The sequence below is a fragment of the Polypterus senegalus genome, chromosome 12, assembly GCF_016835505.1.
Source record: "Polypterus senegalus isolate Bchr_013 chromosome 12, ASM1683550v1, whole genome shotgun sequence".
Classification (NCBI taxonomy): Eukaryota; Metazoa; Chordata; class Cladistia; order Polypteriformes; family Polypteridae; genus Polypterus; species Polypterus senegalus.
In genome coordinates, this window is record NC_053165.1 from 90,182,952 (window position 1) to 90,206,878 (window position 23,927).

Here is a 23,927-nt window from a genome sequence, read left to right on the forward strand (position 1 = left end):
AAAACTGTTTTTTTTTGGGGGGGACCCAAAGTGAGATTTATGAGGAAAAAAAGCCCCAGTGAGGCTCATGAGGACGTAACCAAAGCAAAGCCTGTTTATTTTAGTGAAGCCAAATCTGAAGATTTTATATCCGTTATTTATGATACAATATTCTAAATAAACTGAGGCTTTCATGTGATAATAAACTAAACCTGAAACCTTTAAGTAAAACATTCTTAAAAGGCAGCTTCGTGCAGACACACATCGCCCCAAAGCCTTAATAGAATTAAAGTCAAACTCATAAAACAACTGCAGAGTAAACCGTAACTGGCTGACTCGTAAGAACCACTAAAACGTCTCAAAGTCCACCGATTAGAAGGTCAGACCTCACAGGAACACCACACAAGGTCGCCTGCCTGTACAATCCTCGCTCATTGGATTCTACAAAAACACCGACGGGAATTCAGGTAAGAGAACAATCGGACTCTCCCCTGGTTGCTGGCTGATGGTTTAGAGGGAGAAGAAACAAAACTACAAAAAAATGGGTGATGTCGCCAAGCGGCACTGCAGTAGAAGGCCGCGGGTCGACACCCTGGTGCCATGTCCAGGGTTCCTTCCTGCCTTGCGCCCAGTGCTTGCTGGGTCAGGCTCAGGCTGCCCCGCCATCTGGCCCTGTATTAGCAGGTCTAGAAGTGTGGGTGGTTGGTACTGGAGGCTGCGGTGGCTGCAGGTTTTTGGTCCAATTGAGTTTCTTAATGAGAAGTCAGTTATTGCTGATGAAACTCTTATTGCTCAAGTGACAGCTTTATTTTAGTGGACTCTCTTGTTAAGGGTGGTTCCCCACCCTTGCCTCCTTATTTCAGTCTCAAACAGCCGCATTCACTGCTTGTAATGGCTCCTTATTAGCAAGAAGATGCAGACAACCAAGGAGCCAGCAGTTCTCCATCTCACTTGCTTCTATTTACACCAGTATGGATGGGCAGCACGGTGGTGCAGTGGTAGCCCTGCTGCCTCGCGGTAAGGAGACCTGCGTTTGCTTCCCGGGTCCTCTCTGCATGCAGTTTGCATGTTCTCCCTGTGTCTGTGTGGGTTTCCTCCAGGTGGTCCGGTTTCCTCCCACCCAGAGGAAACCCACACAGACACGGGGAGAACATGCAAACTGCATGAAGAGAAATGCCAGTTTGGTGCATTGGCAGTCCTAAATTGTCTCTAGTGTGTGCTTGATGTGTGTGTGTGTGTGCCCTGCGGTGGACTGGCACCCTGCCCGGGATTTGTTTCCTGCCTTGCGCCCTGTGTTGGCTGGGATTAGCTCCAGCAGACCCCCGTGACCCTGTACTTAGGATATAAAAAAAAAAAAATATCCAAACCTAATTATGTCATATCATCTACTGTTAAACCGTACTTCTAAAATTTTTATTATTATGCTGTATTAAGGAATTGTTCTGTTCTGTGTATTGTATTGTATTGACCCCCTACTTTTGACACCCACTGCACGCCCAACCTACCTGGAAAGGGGTCTCTCTTTGAACTGCCTTTCCCGAGGTTTCTTCCATTTTTTCCTACAAGTTTTTATTGGGAGTTTTTCCTTGTCTTCTCAGAGAGTCAAGGCTGGGGGGCTGTCAAAAGGCAGGGCCTGTTAAAGCCCATTGCGGCACTTCCTGTGTGATTTTGGGCTATACAAAAATAAACTGTATTGTATTGTATTGTATATAGCGGGTTGCATAATGACTGACTGACTGACCCGTGTGGATTCATCCTGCACTATCTGTCTTAATGAAACACGTAAGAGAAAAAAGTGACAGACTGAAAAATTGCTCATCTGTTTTAGGCTTCAAGTCACTTGGATGATATCCTTGGAGAGGAAATGAAATCTACGATACAAGAGCCTGACACTGCAGAGTTAAAAGGAGACGGGCAAGGATTGGTTTCTAATTAATCAATTGGGAAGGAACGAAAATCTGTGGCCACTGTGGCCCCCAGGAGTGACGCCGACGCTGATACCCAACCCTGGTTTAGAGGATGGATATTTCAGCAAATATATTTGATTTGATATATTTTAATAATACCCTGAGAAAATCGTCTTTTCACATAAACTTTGGAGGTCAGAAACGGGGTCAAAATATACCTCGGTGTTAAATTTATTGGTGTGTATACAGCGCACTGTCTCTCTCTCTCTATATGTGTGTGTATATACTGTATATATATATATATATATATATATATATATACACACACAAATATATATTATATGCTCATACGTATACATACTACAAATATACATATATCAACATTCAGATCTGAATATTCAATATATACTGTATATACTATAAATATACTATATTATACACCACTATATAAATTATAAGAAATTAAATAAAAAATAAATTAGATCTGTTAAGAATATTAATAAATAAGAAAACATTTTAATTAACAATTAATAAAATAAAAAACAAAAAAGTAAATAAATGAATCCACATGATTTTATAAAACATAGATACAGAATTAGTAAAAGTAGCATCCATATACATAGATGTGATATACATTGACTGCGGTAGGCTGGCACCCTGCCCGGGGTTTGTTTCCTGCCTTGTGCCCTGTGTTGGCTGGGATTGGCTCCAGCAGACCCCCGTGACCTCGTAGTTAGGATATAGCAGGTTGGATAATGGATGGATGATATACATAGATGTGTATTTTACATATACCTCTATGTGTGTGTGTGTGTATAGATATACTGCATTTGTTATGTACAAGTTACAGATTGTATTAATTTATTATTTTATTATTACTATTATATTTAAGTCTTTAAACATATAAGGTATTTAACATTCTGTGTCTATCCACTTCATTAATCTGTCATTTCGATTACACATTCAACGGGAGCCAAAATCGCTAACAGTACCATCAGGCATAAGGAAGAAAACAACAATGGGCAGGATGCTGGTCAAGAAATGTCTAGCTGCAGACCTCCAGCTGCTCCAGACTCTACTGGGACACCAGTCAGTCAAAGGGTAGACTCCCACTCAAACGGGCACCTCCACTTGCACGCACTGGACCAGTTTATAGTCACCAGTTCACCTAATCTGTGTATTGTAGTCTTATGGGAGAAAAAAAAACCCTACATGATCACAGGAGAACACAAAATCTCTGCACAGGTACTGATAAGAGTGGAGTTGGTAGGGGGCTGTGGACCACACCGGCTGACACCATCAGAAAGGGGGGTGACGCCAAAATGACCAACAATAACATTTTTGTGCAGTGCTTTGGGCTGAAATCACAAAAGGGGACACACACCCTGTAAAATGAACAGTTGGGTCTTATTGGGCTAAAATCACCAAGAGACCACCAGCACCCCGAAAACCACCCAATGCAACAGTTGAGTCTCCATGTGCCATTAACAGTGGGAATTACCGCACTGCACTAAACGGTGGGGTGTCTGCACGCTGCATTGTTTAAACTGTAGTCAACTCTCCGACAAGGAGCTCTGTTCATTAAATCACCCAGAGGGGTCTATGGAGGTCTTAATCCAGACGTGGTTACTGCACCGGATGACACCAACCTGAGTGATGCCACCAAGCGATAAAGTCAGGTATTAACCTTTGTGAGGTGCATATATTATGTGTCATACGGTGTGTTTATGGTTTATCTAACTAGTAGGCTATCCTTGATTTATATAGCGCCTTTCAGATCTCTCTCTATTATACACACACACACACACACACACAGTATATTTAAACCCATTATGTTTATTACACACACACACATATATATATATATATATATATATATATATATATATATATATATATATATATATATATATATATATATATATATATATATATATTCATGCAGTACGTATCATCCATCAGCTATCCTTGATATATATAGTGCCTTTCAGATCTCTCTCTATTACACACACTCACAGACACACATAGTATATTTAAACCCATTATGTTTATTACGCCTGTGGTGGGCTGGTGCCCTGCCTGGGGTTTGTTTCCTGCCTTGTGCCCTGTGTTGGCTGGGATTGGCTCCAGCAGACCCCCGTGACCCTGTAGTTAGGATATAGCAGGTTGGATAATGGATGGATGGATGTTTATTACACATATATATATACAGTATATATATATATATATTCATGCAGTACGTATCATCCATCAGCTATCCTTGATTTATAGAGTGTCTTTCGGGTCTCTCTCTCTTTATTATATACACACACACAGATTATATTTAAGTCCACTATCTTTATTATACATATATATTCATGCCCTGCATATCATCCATCCGTCCATTTCCTTGACGTGCTTATCCAGAGCAGGGTCTCCTGTACATAACGTGTCTATTTAGCACATTCACAGTTTGTGTTTCTTGACAGATTCATGAAAGTTCTTTCAACGCATAACATCAGCAAAATGGAAGCAAACTAAAATGTTGAGCCAGCTGCTGGGCTGTCTTGCGAAGTTCTCGTAAACTCGAAGCGACCACTCGGCCGGCCAGGCTGGGCACCTGTTTTCCTTTATAACTGTCATTCCGTAAACATGTGGTCTTTTTAAAAGGAATGGATTTTCTGTTACTGTCGACTTAAGGGTCAGGAATTTGGTGCAATTACAGTTATCCTGGCAGGGCCGCTCATCACTTTTAGTGGGGGCTCTTTGACATAATCCTGAAGGAATGAGCCGTTTCTTGAGCTTATTAATGGAAGGGAATAATGTGGATGCGGAGAAGAAGCGAAGGAGGCACAGGCGGCGAGCCGTCGTATAAATAGTAAGGTATAATCAGAGGACATTAAGAAACACGCTGCGAATCTTTGTCTGCTTTGTAAGTGTCTGGAAATAATTCAGACAGCCCGCCGGCCCGTCACGGCCTGACATGCAGAGTAAAGTTGGCTGGCGACACTTGAGGTCGTCTTTTGAGAAGGTAAACTTCTACAAATGTCATTGTCACCACAGGGTCAGCTTTTCTCAGATTTCGCCCTGCATGTTGACTGCGCTGCTTGGCTGTTTGTTCCCAATTGTATTTTTTTTTTTTTTGTGGGTCAGATGGTGTCAGGGTATGATCTCAGACTGGGTTTTTGCAATGGACAGAAATGGTCAAACTGGTAAACGCTATTAGAAGACTTACAGCCCTGAGACGTGCACGTGCAGTGGATCGTTGTTGCTAAATTGTCCCCTGTGCGTCTCTGCATTCACCTAACGATTTGAGTGGCACCCTGTCCAAGGATTGTTCCTGTCTTGCTGGGATCGGGTCCATCTTCTCCAGGGCCCTACTCAGGATACAGCAAGTTTGAAAGATGGATGGATTGATGAATGAATGAATGAAGGCTCACCAAGGCGGCTCCACCAAGTTTGGGATGGTCTCGTCCGTCTCCCTATCCATTTGGAATAAACCTAGAAATATCTATCTAAATATCCATATGCCTGTTCCGATAAATGCCCTCTGGTCACAAAGCCTGGAAGAAATGCTCCCCCTCGGGCCAATCCAGAGTTCCCACCACCACTCTGGGACAACCCACGTGGGCGAAGGGAAAACATGGAAACTCCTCGTAATGACCGGCCCAAGAATCGAACCGACGTCCACGCACGTGTGAGTCGATGGCACTAACCAGAAGACTGTCTGTGCAGAGCCGCACGTGTACAGCAGTGTAGTGGTTAAGGCTTCCACCTGAAATTGTGGGTTGCTATCCCACCGCTGACACCACGAGCAAGTCGCTTCACCTGACCTGTGCTCCAATTGGAACAAGAAAGAAATGGAGAAAGGCGTCAGCCAAAAAGAAGTAAAGGTAAATGAACTCGGTGCGCCCACTGTGGAAACTCCTGCTTTGTACGTTGTCGCTCGTACCCTCCTTCATTTCATTTTCTTTTGGGTTCGCTTTCGATAATATCTTTCTTCTTCTTTACTTACTCTAAATTAGGATTGTGCGGGTCAGAATTAGTCGCCAGCCAGGACCATCACGGGACACGAACTCTCACTCATACATACGGGGGGGACTCAAACGCTTTTCTTTTTTTCCTTATCTTAAACCCAACATTTTAAAGGGCCGGAAGACGCACGAAACATTCACTCCGGTAATTCTGCACGGCAGATATCTATAAATAAAAAAAAACAAAACTATCAGCATCTTGCACTTTACGAGAAACAAAGCGGTACTTACTATAGCTGTTGTTCGGCTCGTGCGTCCCTCCAACTTTGCCCGTCTCATCGATCCTCAAATACCATTGCGTCCGACAGAAGAGTTTCCTTATCCTTACATCCCCACCCTCCATGTAGTCGTAACTTCGTGTGTGTCTTTCGGGGCTGGAGCAGCTCGAATTGGCAGCCAGTTGCTCAGAAGTCATGTCATTACAAGCCCAAGACACACTGCCCACTAGAAAGATAACGTGAAAGTACAATCTGAAGAGCGAAGTCGGCAGGATCCATGGTAGTATCCATTTGCGCATTATAATGCAGTGTGCTGGGGTTTCACGAACAACATACTGAAAATTGAATTTAAGAAACCCTCACCCCGTTCACCTTGGTCCCCTCCGATGGGCAACAAGACAGGTCGGTGTTCTCGGTGAAGAGGGGGCTTCCCTTCAGGCACAACCGGATAATCCTGTAATCATCCCAAGCGGAAGGAGTTTAAAGCGGCGGTGAAGTTCTTCTCAAGACACGAGCTGCAAAAAAAAAAAAAAGAGAAGCAAAGATGGGTTTAATCGCGTTGCTGTCGTTTCTGATTGCGGCTGTAATTCCTTCCTTGGCTGCACGATGCGAAGCGAAGGCGTCTGGAGGCAGACTGACCTCTCCACTCCGGCGATGCGCCCGTATCCCCCCCGGTGCTTTGTGTGCGCGTGCGTGTGGGGGGTGTGTACGTGTGTGTTTAATGCTCGATTTGCTCACCTCCTCCTCGTCCTCATGCCTTTATAACCATTGACACTTTTGCGGCTAACCGACTCCTTCCGGAGAACAGCCCACATTGCTCTTGTTTAGACATCTGGCCAGACTGGAGAGTCTCAGCACCACCTCTTCCTCGTGTGCACACGTGTGGGCTCGTCCCGACGCGATCGGAGCTGCCTTCCCATTCGCCTGCTCACGCTACTTGACTCTGACATCCCAGGACACGCAACTCACTCGAGTGACAACTGCAAATGGAAACGTTCCATCGGCGAGAGTCTTTCGCAACCCGCTTCCCCGCCTGCAGCTCCAGCTCCAGCTCCAGCTCCTTTCACTTTATATCCTGGATGTATTTTTGAAACTACAAAAGTCTCCTGTGGATTCTTAATTGTTTCCATATATCAAGCGTGAACTCTGTTTTTTTTTTTTTCCCCCTGTGCATCCTGAGTCCGTTTGTTGTTGAGGGTCCTTTGTGAAGTGACCACCACGTGAAAGCAATTAGATCCTGGCCAGCCTGCCGTCACCCGGTTCAAGGGCTCACCGAATGTGACACAACCTGCCAATTGGGTGTATGGACTGGAGACGGGATGGACTGACCACAGTGCAGAAAGGGGAGACAAAAAAAGACCATCCGTTTACCAATGACTGCACTTTGGAGCACATGCACGCAGGGGGACGACGGGGGGCTCACTTCAAGTCACTGCACTCGGTGACCACATGCAAAGCATCCTGGGAATTACAATAACAAAACAACAACAGGAGAACAGGAAACACGCTGGAGTCCAAACAGGCCCATGTGTGTGTGTATAAGGAGGACCGCAAACGTACGTGTGGACGCGTAAGAGACAAGTGCACCACCAGACACATGTGGTCATTAAAGAGGGTACCCACGAGCAAAGGCATTAGGACCACTCGCAGTAGACGTTAAAAGCAAAACATGCAAACATTATAAAATATTACAGAGGCACACTTGACAACGTTGAAAACACGATGCACTGTATGCACACATGTAGACATTAAAAGTGAAACACACGTGCACACAGACTTTAAACAGATATGTACAGTATGTGTATACACAGATATTAAAGAGACATGTATGATAACATCAAAAACACAATGCACTGTATGTGTACATGTAGACCTTAGAAATAAAAGATGGGCACACACAGACATTAAACAGGTATGAACTGTATGTGCATATGTAAATATTAAAAAGGTGTCCATGACAACATCAAAAACACGATGCACTGTAGATAGATAGATAGATAGATAGATAGATAGATAGATAGATAGATGTGAAAGGCACTATATAATAGATAGATAGATAGATAGATAGATAGATAGATAGATAGATAGATAGATAGATAGATATATAGATAGACGTGAAAGGCACTATATAATAGATAGATAGATAGATAGATAGATAGATAGATAGATAGATAGATAGATAGACAGATACTTTATTAATCCCAAGGGGAAATTCACATAATCCAGCAGCAGTATACTGATACAAAGAAACAATATTAAATGTATATGTACATGTAGACATTAAAAGTGAAAACGCGCACACACACAGACTTTAAGCAGATATGTACTGTATGTGTATACTGAGATATTAAAGAGACATGTATGATAACATCAAAAACACATGCTGTACTGTAAGTGTATATGTAGACCTTAGAAATAAAAGAGGGGCACACAGAGATTCTAAACATATGTGTATATGTAAATATTAAAAGGGTGTCCATGACAACATTAAAAATGCACACGCTGCATGCGCACATTAAGACATTAAAAGTGAAACACGCGCACACACACACACACACACACTTTAAACAGATATGTGTGTGTCTGTATGTGTATACACAGATATTAAAGAGACATGTATGATAACATCAAAAACACATGCTGTACTGTAAGTGTACATGTACACTTTAAATCGGCACATGCATATAAACAGATATTAAAAAGTCAAACAAGATGAATTAAAAAGTGCACATACAAGGTGTGCGCATGTAGATGTTAAAGGAGACAAACAGGAGTTTGCATACACACAAAGGCATCATAAACAAACACGCTGTTTGTAGACACAGACGTTAATAGCAAAATGTGCAACATGTAAACCTTAAGCTGGCACGTGTGTAAACGTAGAGATTAAAAAGTCATACATGGCGCCACGAGAAATGCACATGTTGTATGTGTACATGTAGACATTAAACAGACACATATATGATATCTATATTAGATTTTAAGAAGACACACATGACACGGTCCTGTATGTGTACAGGTGGACCCTGAAAATGAAACATGCAGACACTAGTCAGGTGCATACGTACAGAAGGTGATGCTAAAAAGTCATATATGACAATGTAATGTGTGCACATGTGGACGTTAAGAGAGGCATACGAATAAACATACTGTGTACACAAAGGCATTATAAATTAACATGCATACGGAAACATATTGTACATATATTTACTTATACATTAAAAAACCCCAGCGACAAATACATGTAAGTGCTAAATAGGTGAGGGGCACGTGAACGTGTGGACATTAAGGGAGGGGGCACGTGCGTACCGTGCTCGTGGACCGTATGAATGTTTTATTGTATTCCTAACCGTAACCTGACCTGACTCCATGGCGGCACAGAAGGGCTCCTCGGGTATCACCGGCGGTCCCGCACCGGGACGGGCGGCGGAGGGACACGCAGTCCTGCATGGGATCAGGAAATTGACCAAATGGACGGTGTGTGTGTGTGTGTGTGTGTGTGTGTGTGTGTGTGTGTCACATCGCGCGACTCAGGGTGGACCGGTTTGTACAATGTCTGTGGACATTTCACTTTCATTATTTATCTTCGCCGCTTTTTTCACACCTAAGAAAGAGCGCGTAACAACCTGCTGCGCACCGATTTAAAAAGCTAAGAAGTTAACAGGGCGACAAGATGAATACACACAATGAAGAAATAAACGATACTTTAGCGTTACTACGTATCATTATGAACTTATTCTGCTTACGTTTCCTTACAGATGCAAAGTACACAACATAAAACAGTGTGTGTAAAGGATGTGTGAGTTTCGACGGCAGACCCCCGTGTATTTCTTTTTTGTTACTTGACTCGCTGCGTCAGTCCCCGTTGTGGGTGTACAGTTGTCGGCCTCATGTTAACCCCAACACACGTAACTGTTGTGCGGTCCGCGGCTTTGTGTGTCTTTGTTCTCAACTCCACTTGTGGATCCTCCGGCGCCTGCTACTGTTCGTCCAGTCCCGTGTGTGTGAAGGTGTGTGTCATTTTGATCCGTGAGGGTACTTTCTCATATTCTGTATATGTTGGGTGTTAGCGGTGATGCCTAAAATGATTGCATGCGCCTGTTTACTCCCCGTGTCGATGTTTTCGTGTGCGCCTTTGTATTTGTGTCGAGCGCGGTGTGTAACGGTGCAGTGTGTGGTTTTTAACCTTAGTGCGCACTTTTTGGAGTCTGTAGTGTGTGTGTGTCTCCACAGCTAACCCCAGGTGTCGGCGCTTGTAACACCTGGCATTTTACTTCCGACGTTTACAAAGGACTTAACGATCAATCCCCGCAGGGATGCGAACACGTTTCACGCTGGCCGCACCGGCAGAGCCTTTCAAACAACGAGGAAAATTACATGTGTCGCCGCCATTGCCACAGGCGCCTGCACTGATCAACGGTGCACCCGTAATACCCCGCTAGGGGGTCACCCCGAGCCCACCTGCCGTCGCTCGCTCGCTCCCTGACGCACCCTTCGCAGAGCTTGTCGTTACCTCTTGGGGGCCCAGCGTCTCCTGCTTGAACCCTCGACGCGCACAAGGAAGAGGGCGGCTGACGACGCCCGCCTTGTTATAAAAGCGCTGCCAACACCATAATAAAGCGCAACTGTGTTTGTGTGCGAGAGCGCAGCTCGGCGTCGATCCGCTCGTGTAATTTATTACGTGATATTTCACTCTCCGTAAATATTTATACATTGCTCTGCGTGATGGGAGTTTGCAACTTTTTCGTTTATTTTTTATGAGGAAAATATATCAACTTCTTCACTTATGTCAACATTGGTATCTATGGCGTCCAAGAAATCATTTGCCAGTTAATCCAGGATCTGACATTTAGTTAACTTTCACATTTAAACGCTTTCCAAATTACTTCGCAAACTCGGAATATTTTGCTCGCTGGGTAGCTGTCGAAAACTTTTTTGACATGTCAGAACTGTTTCTATTAAAAGTTTGTTTAATTCGACCGACCTGTCTACTGGGCATTCGGGCGAGTGGCCCAGCGGCTACGGCGGGGAGCTGTGCACCCGTAAGACGTCAGTTCAGCTCTGGAGGGCGTGCGCATGCTTGGTGGGATTCTGTAAAGGTACAGCGATGGGTGCTGACGCGACAATAGTGGGACAGTAGCTGGGGAAACGCTTCACTCCAAAAATCACACAAATAATATATTTAAAAAATCTAAAACTCACTGGCTGTAAAGTGCCGGGATCCAGTCTGCTCTGGAATGTACGAGTCCTGCAGTAAGATGAACGTATTTAAGGGGTCGGCGATCGCAAAGCCATTGTTCTTATATATTGACAATAAATGCATAGTTCGTCAATAGATATGAAGGGCGTTAGAACAGACAGTTATGAAAGGCGCTATAATAGATCTGAAAGACGCTGTGATAGATAGATAGATAGATAGATAGATAGATAGATAGATAGATAGATAGATAGATAGATAGATAGATAGATAGATAGATGTCATTCCAAAGGTTGGGGCATCACAAATATCATCCACCTTAATTAAAGAATACTTGTCTGTGTATGTCCATCCAGTTGCTATGCCTCTGTCATTCCAACAGATGGCACCTCACAAACATTAACAGTGCTTTTATAAATCCCATAACAACTGGCATATAACTGGGACATATGCAAAGCATTTGTAATTCCAACAGATGGAGTGTCACAAACATTATAGATAATACACTACATAATAAAATTATTAAATAAAAATTAAAAGCACAATATTAAGAAAATTATTACATTTGATAGATAGATAGATAGATAGATAGATAGATAGATAGATAGATAGATAGATAGATAGATAGATAGATACTCCAAAAAGACCCTGAACATAAAGACCTTCAGATTTTGCCGTTTCAAATGATCATCCTTTCATATAGCACCTTTCACAGAACACACCATCACTAGGCGTCGTACTAACAAGCAAATGTAGTCCGTTTTAGGTTAAATATATGATAAATCAGACTTGTATTTAAGAAAGTTTCTCCACAATAGCACAGTAATTCGTATAATAATAATGTGTCAATAGTGGGATTTGAGGTCCAAACCCTTAACCACAACGTCACACATCCTTCCTGTTGATAATTGTCAATTTTGACGTTACCTCTCTAATATTTTTAACGGCCGCTCATTCTTCCTCCCTTCATTGATCGTGTTGAATTTCATTTTGTGGGACTTTATTAAGCGCCTACGCCTCGAATGTGTTCGTTCTCCCCGTGAGTTTTCTCTGGGCTTTCCCGTATCTTTCAAATTTTATTTTACTTTATTTTATTATATTTCATTTTACTGATTAAATAAGAAAGTGTTGATTTCATTTAGAACAGGGTGGTCAGACGTGCCTGACGTCTAACTCTGAGACCCCGTGAGGGAATAAAAAAACAAAAAAACAAACAAAATAAGAATAAATGAACGCGTATTTGCTCCCCGCTCGTACACATTTTCAAATAATTACTGTATTTGTAACAGAAATAACACAGACTGGGAGTTTCTTTATATTTCACTTCTTTCCCCCGCTCAACCCCCTTTAAGCGAATAATTCCAAATGCCATTAGAAGGTGACGCGTGAAGCGGCGCGCTTTTCATGACATTCAAGCCCACAGTAGCGGAGGAAGTCCGGAGACCCCCGGGCACAGCAGCTCTGCGTGAGTCCCCCTTTTTAATTCTCCCCAGCTTTTGTGTTTATGGCAAATCGATTATTAACAATTGCGTGGGAACTCCGGAAATTATTTGCAGATTTTTGCAAACATGTTCGACGCTATAAAAGTTCACCTTTTTATTTGAATGGCCTGCCGTTGTAAAACTTGTCACAGTTAATAAAACGGAATGCACTTTGTAGCTGACTAGGGTCTGACACGCAAGCGTCAGGACGGCCCTTATTTTTCTAATTATTCCCCACACACCACTACAGACACTTCAACAATTACGGATAATTTCAAACTAGGCGCGCATTCCTGAGCATTCCGCACAGGAATAAAAATTGGAATCTGGACCGTTCATTTAAAGATAAAAGAACTCATTAAAAGAAAAAAGGTCTCTAAATAAGGAAGCAGCCATGGAGATGGAAGAAGGGGCTGTATATACGCCAGTCAAGACAACGGCGGACGAGACTTAGGGTAGAGCGGGGCGGGGGGAATAGCACGGAGCATCAGCCCCCTATCCATCTAAACAAAACGTTTTCGGAGGTGGAGTCGGGGACATCGCCGCTGTTCTTTCTGAAATTATTACATAGAAAAACGGAAGAGGGGACAGAATCGCTTAGTAATATTTAAGGTTATTAGTTAAAGTAAACGCGTACGATTCATCCATCCATCCATTTTCCAACCCGTTGAATCCGAACACAGGGTCACGGGGGTCTGCTGGAGCCAATCCCAGCCAACACAGGGCGCAAGGCAGGAACCAACCCCGGGCAGGGTGCCAAACGATTCATTATGTTATTTATTATTAACCTGGCGCCCTTATTGAAGGTACTTCCTACGTTTGGGATACAGACGCTATATAAATACAATTTATTATTATTATTATTATTATTATTATTATTATTATTATTATTATTATTATTATTATTATTACATTTCTTTTGTTGTTGTTTTTACTCATTGGAGAACAGGCAAGTGAAGTGACGTGCTCAGGGTCACATACTGTTAATGGGATTTGAACCCAAATCCACATCCGTTACCGCTACATCACACTGCCCGTTATTAGAATATTCGGGTTCACATACAAAAGCGCTTATTATAAAAAAAATGAATAAATAAATTAAAACTTGGTAGAGTCGATTTAGATCCAGTGAAAGGCAACGGATTTCCATCAAGTCGACACCCGCCCACCCGTTTCGACCACGCTTACCTCACGAACAGCCGTGCGAAGCTTGGCAGAAGTCTACTGTACTGCAAAGTGTCACTTTGGGATTAAAAATCCCAAACGAACAAATCTTACAAAGTGCATGGGGAGAAGAACACATCCTTTGTTTTAGTAGCTCAATTCGGACGATTTTTTTAATGAATGAATGGTCAGTTTTGCATCGCTAATCCACCTAAAGTGCAAGCAGAGCCGGTCAATCCATTAGGCGACGTAGGCGACCGGCAAGGCGCAGACACCCGAAGGGCGTCGTTTGTAGAAGTTAAGGAGCGCAGCTTACGAAATCAAACTGCTCGTTCTCCGCAGCGTTCTGTTACGTCCGCGCTATCGACATCGAGGGGAGACGTTTTGGTCGGCCCACCCCACCCTACTGCCCAGCCAAAACCTGTTTCTCGTTGTTTAGTAATATGAAATGCGCGCTATAGACACTGAGGTGGCACAGGCTTAGTGACTCAAATAACGCTTCCCGAACACTCACTCCATCCTCACCCAAACCTCCCCCTCCACCCGTCAAGTGGGGCCCTGACGCTTGAACTGTTATGGGGGCAACTTCGCAACCAGCATCGAGGTCTGAGAATCATTGTTATCTTCTTCAGTGGGGTTGCTTCATAACAGATAACCACATTATTTTTTAAACTTTAAAAATAGTTTAGTTTGCACTTTTGAATTTTGCTATTTTAATATTATTAATATATGTCTTAAAAACCCCTTCTCATACAGTAGGCTGTCAAGATTTTAAGCAATGCAGATTAAAGTCGCTTCTGATGTCCCTCTGGGATTAGGGGGCCACAAACTCAAGTTTCATAGATCTGCCCCCGGCCCCTGAGCTCAGACTGGGCTTCGACCAGCACTGCCTGCATGCCTTTGGGCTGTGGGGCAAAACTTACGTGGACACGGGCAGAACATGCAAAATCCACACAGGGAGCACCGGGACTGGACCACTGTGATACCCTCCATACGGTGCCAGTGCTGGACATTCTGCGCCTGCCCAACTTATTAGTGCACCAACCGACTGGTCGGTAGCTAACCTGTGCTGCCCCCCTCCACCCCCTTATGATCTGCACCCACCCTAAATGAAAGCCTAATTCACCTTAATGGTGGTGCCAGCCCTGCCTGCATACACACATGAAGTTTCTCAGTTTATGATTCAAAATTAAATGTACGTTACATGCAATTCTTTTTTTTTTGTACTGTAAACTATTTAGAATTATAATGAGTTGTGAAGTTCGACCATTGCGATTTTTAATAGCGCCTTTCAAATTTGAAAACATTTGTAAGACATTTAAAATAGTTTGCCTCTGTGCCACCCGTTACATTATATACAGTATGTGTATGTCTATGTACAGTATATACTGTACATACTGTATTTATGATGTTGCTCTGTTTATGATTCAATATTATGTGGATGTTGCATTCTTTTTTGTATTAAAATTCTTTATTATAAAATATATTGATATGTGTATGTGTACAGTATGTATTAGTAAATATATATGCAGTGTAGATAGATAGAAAGGCGCTATATGATAGATTAAAAAGGCACTGTATAATAGACAGACAGATACACATAGATAGATAGATAGATAGATAGATAGATAGATAGATAGATAAAAAGGCACTATATAATAGACAGACAAACATACCTAGATAGATAGATAGATAGATAGATAGATAGATAGATAGATAGATAAAAAGGCACTATATAATAGACAGACAGACATACACATAGATAGATAGATAGATAGATAGATAGATAGATAGATAGATAGACAGATAGATAGATAGATAGATGATAGATAGATAGATAGATAGATAGATAAAAAGGCACTATATAATAGACAGACAGACATACACATAGATAGATAGATAGATAGATAGATAGATAGATAGATAGATAGATAGATAGATAGATAGATAGATAAAAAGGCACATATCTACACTACAGGTGTTTTCTTATTTCTACAAGTGAAACGCGGACAGCTTATTTGAATTGCTCAGCTTCACGTAATGAGTCAATAGTGGAGATCAACGACTGTGATTTTTATACAGCATTTTTAAACTCTGAAGACATTTCGTAGGCCTTTAAAATGCACTGACAGTTCTTCACAGAGTCCCACAATGCCCAGTGTACACAGCGTTAGGAAAAGTGACTTGTTCAGACCTACACCCTAAAAACTCACAGGTGTCAGATTGGTTCTTTTGGAGCAATGCCATAGCGCAGCGTTTCTCAACCTTTAAGTATCTGCGACCCGAGTTTTCATAACAGTTTTAATCGCGCCCCCCTAACATTTTTTTGAAATGTAGATGCATATTTTATTATACCTACTTAACTTTTATCGACATTTATCTAACTCTATATTTATTGTTCTAGTATCAGAATGTAGTTTAAGTTAATTTGTTTTGGTTTCAACGGATTTTTTGTCATAGTTTTTGATACTTGTTTTCTTTTTTCACATCTTCGCGCCCCCCTTTTTGTTACTTCGCGCCCCCCTAGGGGGGCCCGCCCCACAGGTTGAGAACCACTGCCACAGGGAAACCATTGTTGGTGCCCAAAAGGACCATCCGTATGAAGGTTCCAGATAGAACCTGATTTACTGAAATGTGTGGCAGGCTCCATGCATACTCGTGAATAGATGATAACAGGTTTGTGAAGTACTGAAGAGCTCCTACTTCTAAGAGGGCTCATGCTGCACAAAATAATAAGTGGGGGCTTTCACATGGGCTTTCCTCCTGCGCCCCCCATCCTCCCCTAAACTGGCCCAGTGGGGGGCGGATTTGTGCGTGAGCGCACCCTATCGTCCCCGCGACCCCAGATAAATTTAATCAGGTTGAAGAATGGGATGAGATGAGGCGTTTTAAGAATTCTAACACTAGCACACAGCCAGGTGAGGTGAATCGTTCACAGCCACATATGATGACACAGGTCGACATTGCAAGAGTCCCGTCAAATGTAGCGCATTTCATTGTTCATATCACGACAAGAGTTTTCTCAGGACTCACGTTTAAGACGACGCAGGTTTCTTGTGCCCAGTGCTGCCCCGCCATTCCGAACTGTGTCCCTACTGAGCGGCTGTTGAGCGCAGCGAGTGGGTCTGGACGTGCAGATACTGCGGCTGCGCAGAGAGTGCAGGCCCTCTAAGGAAGGGAGTGATGGACTGAAGAGGACCGAAGCTAACGGTAAACGTTATTAACCTTTAGGACATAAACGTTGAATCATAGTCGAATAACTCGGCTCAAAAGATAAAAAAGTTGTTGTATGGTATATTCAAAAGAAACAGCTTGGCTCAGAGGGGGGGTGCAGATCAGCGATGACGTGTATCACTGGGACCCCAGTTCAGTTCAGGCTTGACTGACTAAAAGCTCCTAAAACGCAAACGAATGAACAACCTGCGCCGCTTATTTTCACTTTTTTACCTTATAGCTGAACTTCCAAAATGTGACGACCTTTAAACTGTTAAGAATAGAGACGGCAAAACCCGCTTAACGCCCTGAAGATGCCTTACAACACCCGGAATCGCATGAAACATCAGACTTACAGTCAGACGAGGCGAGCGCCACACCTTCGCAGGACCACCGGAGCTGCCCGTCCGATCTTGTCGGGCCCACCACAACTGCGTGACCAGCTTGCAATCTGTGAACTCCAAAGGTTTCTGATCTTCGAGGAGTCGCGCGTCTCGATCTGATTTCAAGGCTGTGCTAACGCAATAAAAGGTGACAGATTGAAAGGACTCTCCATCGGGGAGAAGTGCGAAAATCAAAGCCCCCTCCCCTCAATCAAGCGGCCATTCATCTTCTGCTCTTCATGCGTTTCTCGCAAGCAAAGAAGAAATATGATAATAGCCTTTAACCTCCGGCTGAGAGTCTTTCACATCTACGAAGACATTTCAAAAGTCAGTACACACACACACACATAAAGCTGATTGGGCGTTTTTCTATTATTTTCTGTATCTTTGCCAAATTTTGCCCAAATGTTTCACTTTTTACAGGGAAAGACCACCGACTAGGTTTCAGTCTGGAACTTTTTTTTCTCTTGAGGAACTTTATTAGAGCTTTATGTTAAAGTGCCCCTATAGTAGGCTTTTCAGAAACATGGCACAGGAGCAAATGGTGGGTTTAATCAACGAGTCCTTGGATTGGGGTCAAAATAGGCGCTTCCTAATGTAGGAACGTTTTAGGAACTTTCTAGAAACTTAGGAACTGTTGTAGCATTCTGCAATAGCAATAAGGTCCATCTTCGCCATGCTGAGCTAGAGATGGTGTTCTATTGTCTAACTGCCATATGGGGGAGTAGTGGCACAAACCAGCCCTTTAACCTGGTCTCCTTAAATAGGCAGTGGTATAAAGGGAGAAGGGGGCTTCCTATTTACCTGCACTGTACTCCGATTAAACGGGCAATCCTGCATGCCACAGACCCGGATGGATCTAAGACCTCGGCGCACCCACCTTCGTGTCCTGATTGGCAGCTTGCGTTGCAATTGCACGTTTGACTATCGTTCTGAATCTGGCACTTGTCGGGGCCGCCATTAGTGCCTATACTCACGCACGCCCTCTTGTGGCCACAGCGCTACCCAGACACTGAGACTGAGTGTGCGTGTAAGAAAGTTCATTTAGGTATCGTACACCTTTATAAGGCGCAAATGATATTTATAAACGGAGAGTAATTGTAGTAATCTGAAGTCTTAAAACTACAATTTGATTAACTACACGGTGGGCGGACTCGGGGGGTAAAGACGTTTCAAAGGGCTTAGTGGGAGTCTTCCGATTACAAAGCCAAGCATGATAATTAGTATCCTTATATACTATTATATTTATTTAACCTGCTATGTAATTTATAAATTGTAACCTTTAGGTTGAAAGTGTATCATGTGCATCGCTCATTAATATAAAGCTGCCCATTACATTAGACGCTAATTATAGGCTCCCTAATCAGAAAAAGCCTGCGGGGTAAAGACATCCTAAATGTAGGGTTGCAGTCCTGGTGGCTTTAAAAAGTGCTTTTTGTTTATTTCTAGTAATAAATCCTCGTGCTTTCATAATATTCTTTTTTTTTCAAATCATAAGGATGTAGAGACTTTCCAATTGGAATTATTCATTCACATTTAGAATAAAAATATTGAGTTGACTGCTAGTCTAGTTCACAAGGGGGCAGTGGGAATGTGAGACAGAGAGCTGTGCCCACCACAGGACTGGCACTGAACCTGATGGTCCATGGATTTGAGCCCACTGCCTTGGCCCCCACTACAGTGGATTAGGAAAGTATTCAGACGACCCCTCCACTTTCTGCCCACTTTATTGTGTTGTAGGCTTATTTTTAAATTGATAAATGTGACATTTTTGACATTCAGTCTCCACCCAATAACTCATAATGACAAAGTGAAAACATATTTACAGAAAGGTTTACAGCTTTACTGGGAATCTAAAACTGAAATCTCCTCCCTTGTAAAAATGAAATCTACGATATAATAAGGTGTTCAGAAAGTGACGGAGTCTGCATATTTTCTGAATGCGCTGTTGTGTTATCTGTAGTGCCGTATTTGACCCAAAAGCATCAGTCACGTCATTTTCTAACTGGCTTAATCTAGACCGGGGTCTCGGGGGTGCTGAAGTCTGTCTCAATTAGCATAGGGGAGCAAGGCAGGAGAAACCCCTGGACAGGGTGCCAGACCATCGCAGAGCAAACAACACACCCACCACGGCCACATTAGCGTCACCAGTTCACCTAACCTGCAGGTATTTGGACAATGGGAGGAAATCGGACCAGCCGGAGGAAATCCATACGCAGACATGGGGGGAAACATGCAAACTCCACGCAGGGAGGAGCCAGGATGTGAACCCTGAGCTTTTAACTGTGAGGGAGCAGCAGCACTTCCACTGTGCCACTATGCCGCCCTTAGCTAACAGCGCGCCTTTCGCTGTATAACTCTACAGGAATACATTTAGCTGTCTTCTACAAAACGTTTGCACATTATTATATTTATATACTAGGGGGCGTTGTCCCCCGCGCTACGAGCCAGCAACTTCACGTCTCTGCCGCTCGCGTATGTGGATTTCACTTTCACCAAACAACAAAACTATTCATTCTCGCGGATACGCCTCTTCATTGGGAAGAAACTCTACCTTTCCCTGATGGCAACACCAATTAGACGATCTACAAGATAGATAGATAGATAGATAGATAGATAGATAGATAGATAGATAGATAGATAGATAGATAGATAGATAGATAGATAGATAGATACTTTATTAAGTCTCCGACTTAAACTTTAAAGCCGACTACTTCTGTCATATCACCCATGTCCATATATATTCGATCTCTTTTCACTTTCACCTTTTAGTCAATATCGCATTGAATTTTGATTCCGTGTTTGGAATTACATCGTGACAACGCAACTATAACTGCCCGTGAGTGAATATTATTTCTTTCTCTCTACACGAACTGTGTCTGACAATAGCATTCACACAAATGGGAAATGATTGAACCGTGTATACGAGGTTATGTCGGCAGGACTTTTCTAAATCTCTTTGTATAAAGTCTTGTCTCGCGGGGCTTGAAATTTTCTCTTGCCAGAGTTCACTTTCACCAAAAAACAAATCTTTTATTTCTCGCACATTCCCCTCTTCATTGGGAAGAAACACAACTGAACACCAATTTGATCTCCGACTTAAAGTTTAAATCCGTACAATATATTCCATCTCTTTTCGCTGTTCCGTTATTTCACTGAGTAATAAATTCCGTTTGTTTGCGCTAAAGCGATCTTTACTATCATTTTTTGAGACTTTCAAATTTTCGTACTTCCTTTACCTCTAACCTGCTCTGCATGTGTATCGCGCCAACATTTTTGAATTCTTTACGAAGTTCTACTTTGTCATCTACTCTTTGTCTTTTATTTCCGGCCCCGGGCGTGGTTAAATCTCTTGGCACAAAGTCTCCTCTCGCCAGACGTGAAAGTGTCTCTCTGAGAAAGTCACCTCTTGTCTCTCTTCCCAAGATTTTGCTATTATAATAGAGAGATATAAAACTGATAACAGGCTACCCTATGTATTTTACATAGTATCTTACATCTCTATCGTCTTTGTTAATGGAGACAAGGCTCAATATGGAATTCAGTCCCTCTGTCTCAAGTATGTCAACAGGAAGATATCTTACTGTATATAGATAGCAATCTTATATAGAACCTTTCACATATCTGGATTTATCTAATTAAACACCACTACAGGAATATGCATTTTATATAGTGCCTTTCATATCTATCTCATCAATTGCTTAAACTGTTATCTATCTGATATTTTGTCTTTTTCCACCTATGTTATATAGTGCCTTTCATATCTATTTTTTTAATTGCATAACATGCTATCCACCTATTTGATACAGTGGCTTTTTCCTATCTTTCTTATATAGTGCCTTTCATATCTAGATTTATCTAATAAGAGACCACTTCAGGAATATATGCATTTAATATATTGTCTTTTGTATCTATTCTATCGGACATAGTGTTTTTTTTTCCATCCATCTATCAGTCTTATATAGTGCCTTTCATATCGGTCTAACTAGTTAGATACAACTGCAGGAATACATCTCATAAGTACCTTTCAAGTTAATCTATCTATCTAAAACTATTAGGGGGTAACTACATTAATATATTTTAAATGGTCCGTGCCATGTCCATACAGCTATCTATTTAAAGATACACCTACAGGAGTCTGTCTTTCATTTTTTAAACATTTCATTCAGTAATAGTTCGTGGAATGCCGGGCCCAGTGCCAGTACCACTGGCCCAAGGCAAAGACAAATTCTTCATGTGGCACCAATATATACATACATTCCATATACTGTATATATATTGTAATCTCTCCATATTTATAGCTGTATAAATTTAGATGGTCATAGGAGAAGAGAGCCAGAGTGTTTCTGCATGTGGCACCAGGCCATCGGTTGGCACACTCCCCCACTCTGATGCTGCCACTACAACTACTACTACACCCTGAGAAAGTCCATGCAGACATATGGAGAACTTGCAGATCTAGACAGTCACCAAACTGAGATTTGAGCCCACGGGTCAGGAGTTGAGTGGCAGCCGAGCCGACTCCTCACAGGTGGTGCCCGGACTTGGACTAGAACCCTGGATTCTGCAGCTGGCCAGCAGACAGCCACCCTATCCAGGGTGACACCATGCCACTCCCATCTGCCAACCTGCTATATCCTAACTACAGAGTCAATCCCAGCCAACACAGGGCACAAGGCAGGAAACAAACCCCGGGCAGGGTGCCAGCCCACCGCAGGGCACACACACACACACCCACACACCAAGCACACACACCCGGGCCAATTTAGAATCGCCAATGCACCTAACCGGCATGTCTTTGGACTGTGGGAGGAAACCCACGCAGACACGGGGAGAACATGGAAACTCCACGCAGGGAGGACCTGGGAAGCGAACCCGGGTCTCCTTACTGCGAGGCAGCAGCGCTACCCACTGTGCCAACCCTACATTTTCTTACCAGCCTTAAATATTATTAGCCTTTTATTCATTATTCATGTATTAATTTGACCATACTAAGCATTACAGAAAATCTTAATAGTGTGTAGGGTAACTGGATACTGAAGAACTGGAGATCAATCTTCTGTGAGAAAATGTGCCACGAGATGAAATGCCAGCCTGTCTAGGTTTGGTTCCAGCCCATCATTCAGGGCTGTTGTGGAAGGTAATGTGGAGCCACAACTCATAACTCAATTCAATGGCTAGAATGTGGACAGTTAATAATATGATAATATAGAGAGTGGTGCTGGTGCCCTGCATCCTTCAGGGACATTACCTTTGTGGACTGAACTGGACAGTCTGTATCTTCCCAGGCTGTAATTAATGTCTTCCGCTCATTAGCCCGAGTTGTCTGTTGGGCCACCAACATTATTGTTGTTGAAGCCATTCCTGTGTAGCTTTTATCTTTATCCTTGAGCTTGTTGTCTTGCTGATAAGCGAATCTTCTCTCAAGGTGCAGATTTCATCAGATTTTGCTCCAGGATATCCATCCATCCATTATCCAACCCGCTATATCCTAACTACAGGGTTACGGGGGTCCGCTGGAGCCAATAACAGGAAACCAACCCTGGGCAGGCCACCGCAGGGCACACACACACACCAAGCACACACTAGGGACAATTTAGAATTGCGCCTAACCAACATGTCTTTGGACTGTGGGAGGAAACCCACCCAGACACGGGGAGAACATGCAGACTCCACGCAGGGAGGACCTGGGAAGCGAATCCGGGTCTCCTAACTGCGAGGCAGCAGTGCTACCCACTGTGCCACCCGCTCCAGGATACCCCCATATCTTACTGCATTCATTCTCCCCTCATAAGCTTTCCAAGTGCCTGCTGCAGAGAAGCATCACCACAGCCTGAATTTGCCAGCACCGTTCTTTATCAAAAGCACCTCATCCACACCGTAATGAGTAGTTTAGTCTTATGGCCACCAAACTCCACTTTGATCCCTTCAGATTTTTTTCAGCCGAGTCCCACGTGCCTTGTGGAAAAATAAAAATCAGTTATTGATCAAATCTGGTGTGCGTGACAAGGGCCACGAGAAGTCTGTCTTGCGACAAGTGCAGCTTCTGTTTTCTGTAACGAACAAGAAGTTACAAGTGCCCAACTGATGACCTTTAAAATTGTGTAACTACTGATCCAAACAAAATTATTGTAAAGATGTAATGTCTTGAAATTCTTGTGCAACTAAAGTCATAAGGTCAAATTTTGCGCTTAGCATTATAAAAGATTTAGGACACCGACACCTGGGCGCAGATGAAGGGCAGGTGTCCTAGGACTGTGCTTCTCTGTCATTCTTACCTTTGCCTGGTGTGTATTAATAAAATATTTTTTACTAACTTTAATTATATCTCTCTGTCTTCAGTCACAAGAAATGACACTAGAGAAAAAGTGT

The 23,927-nt window shown here is 42.8% G+C and overlaps 1 protein-coding gene across 5 annotated transcripts in view; it reads right to left on the reverse strand.

Moving 5' to 3' along the window:
- Positions 1-17,543, reverse strand: part of fgf7 (fibroblast growth factor 7) — a 78,786-nt gene extending 61,243 nt beyond the window's left edge. Inside the window, exons 1-2 of one of the 5 annotated variants that reach the window (XM_039772873.1) lie at positions 17,529-17,543; positions 6,131-6,632 (exon numbers count right to left, since the gene is read on the reverse strand). In XM_039772873.1, coding sequence (XP_039628807.1) covers positions 6,131-6,416 — 286 coding nt within the window. In that variant the 5' untranslated portion in view covers positions 6,417-6,632; positions 17,529-17,543. Of the gene's footprint in view, positions 1-6,130; positions 6,834-6,855; positions 7,151-17,528 lie in introns of those variants that run through there. The other 4 variants (XM_039772871.1, XM_039772874.1, XM_039772872.1 and 1 more) reach the window with 4 other exon arrangements.
- Between the last annotated feature and the right edge of the window lie 6,384 nt (positions 17,544-23,927).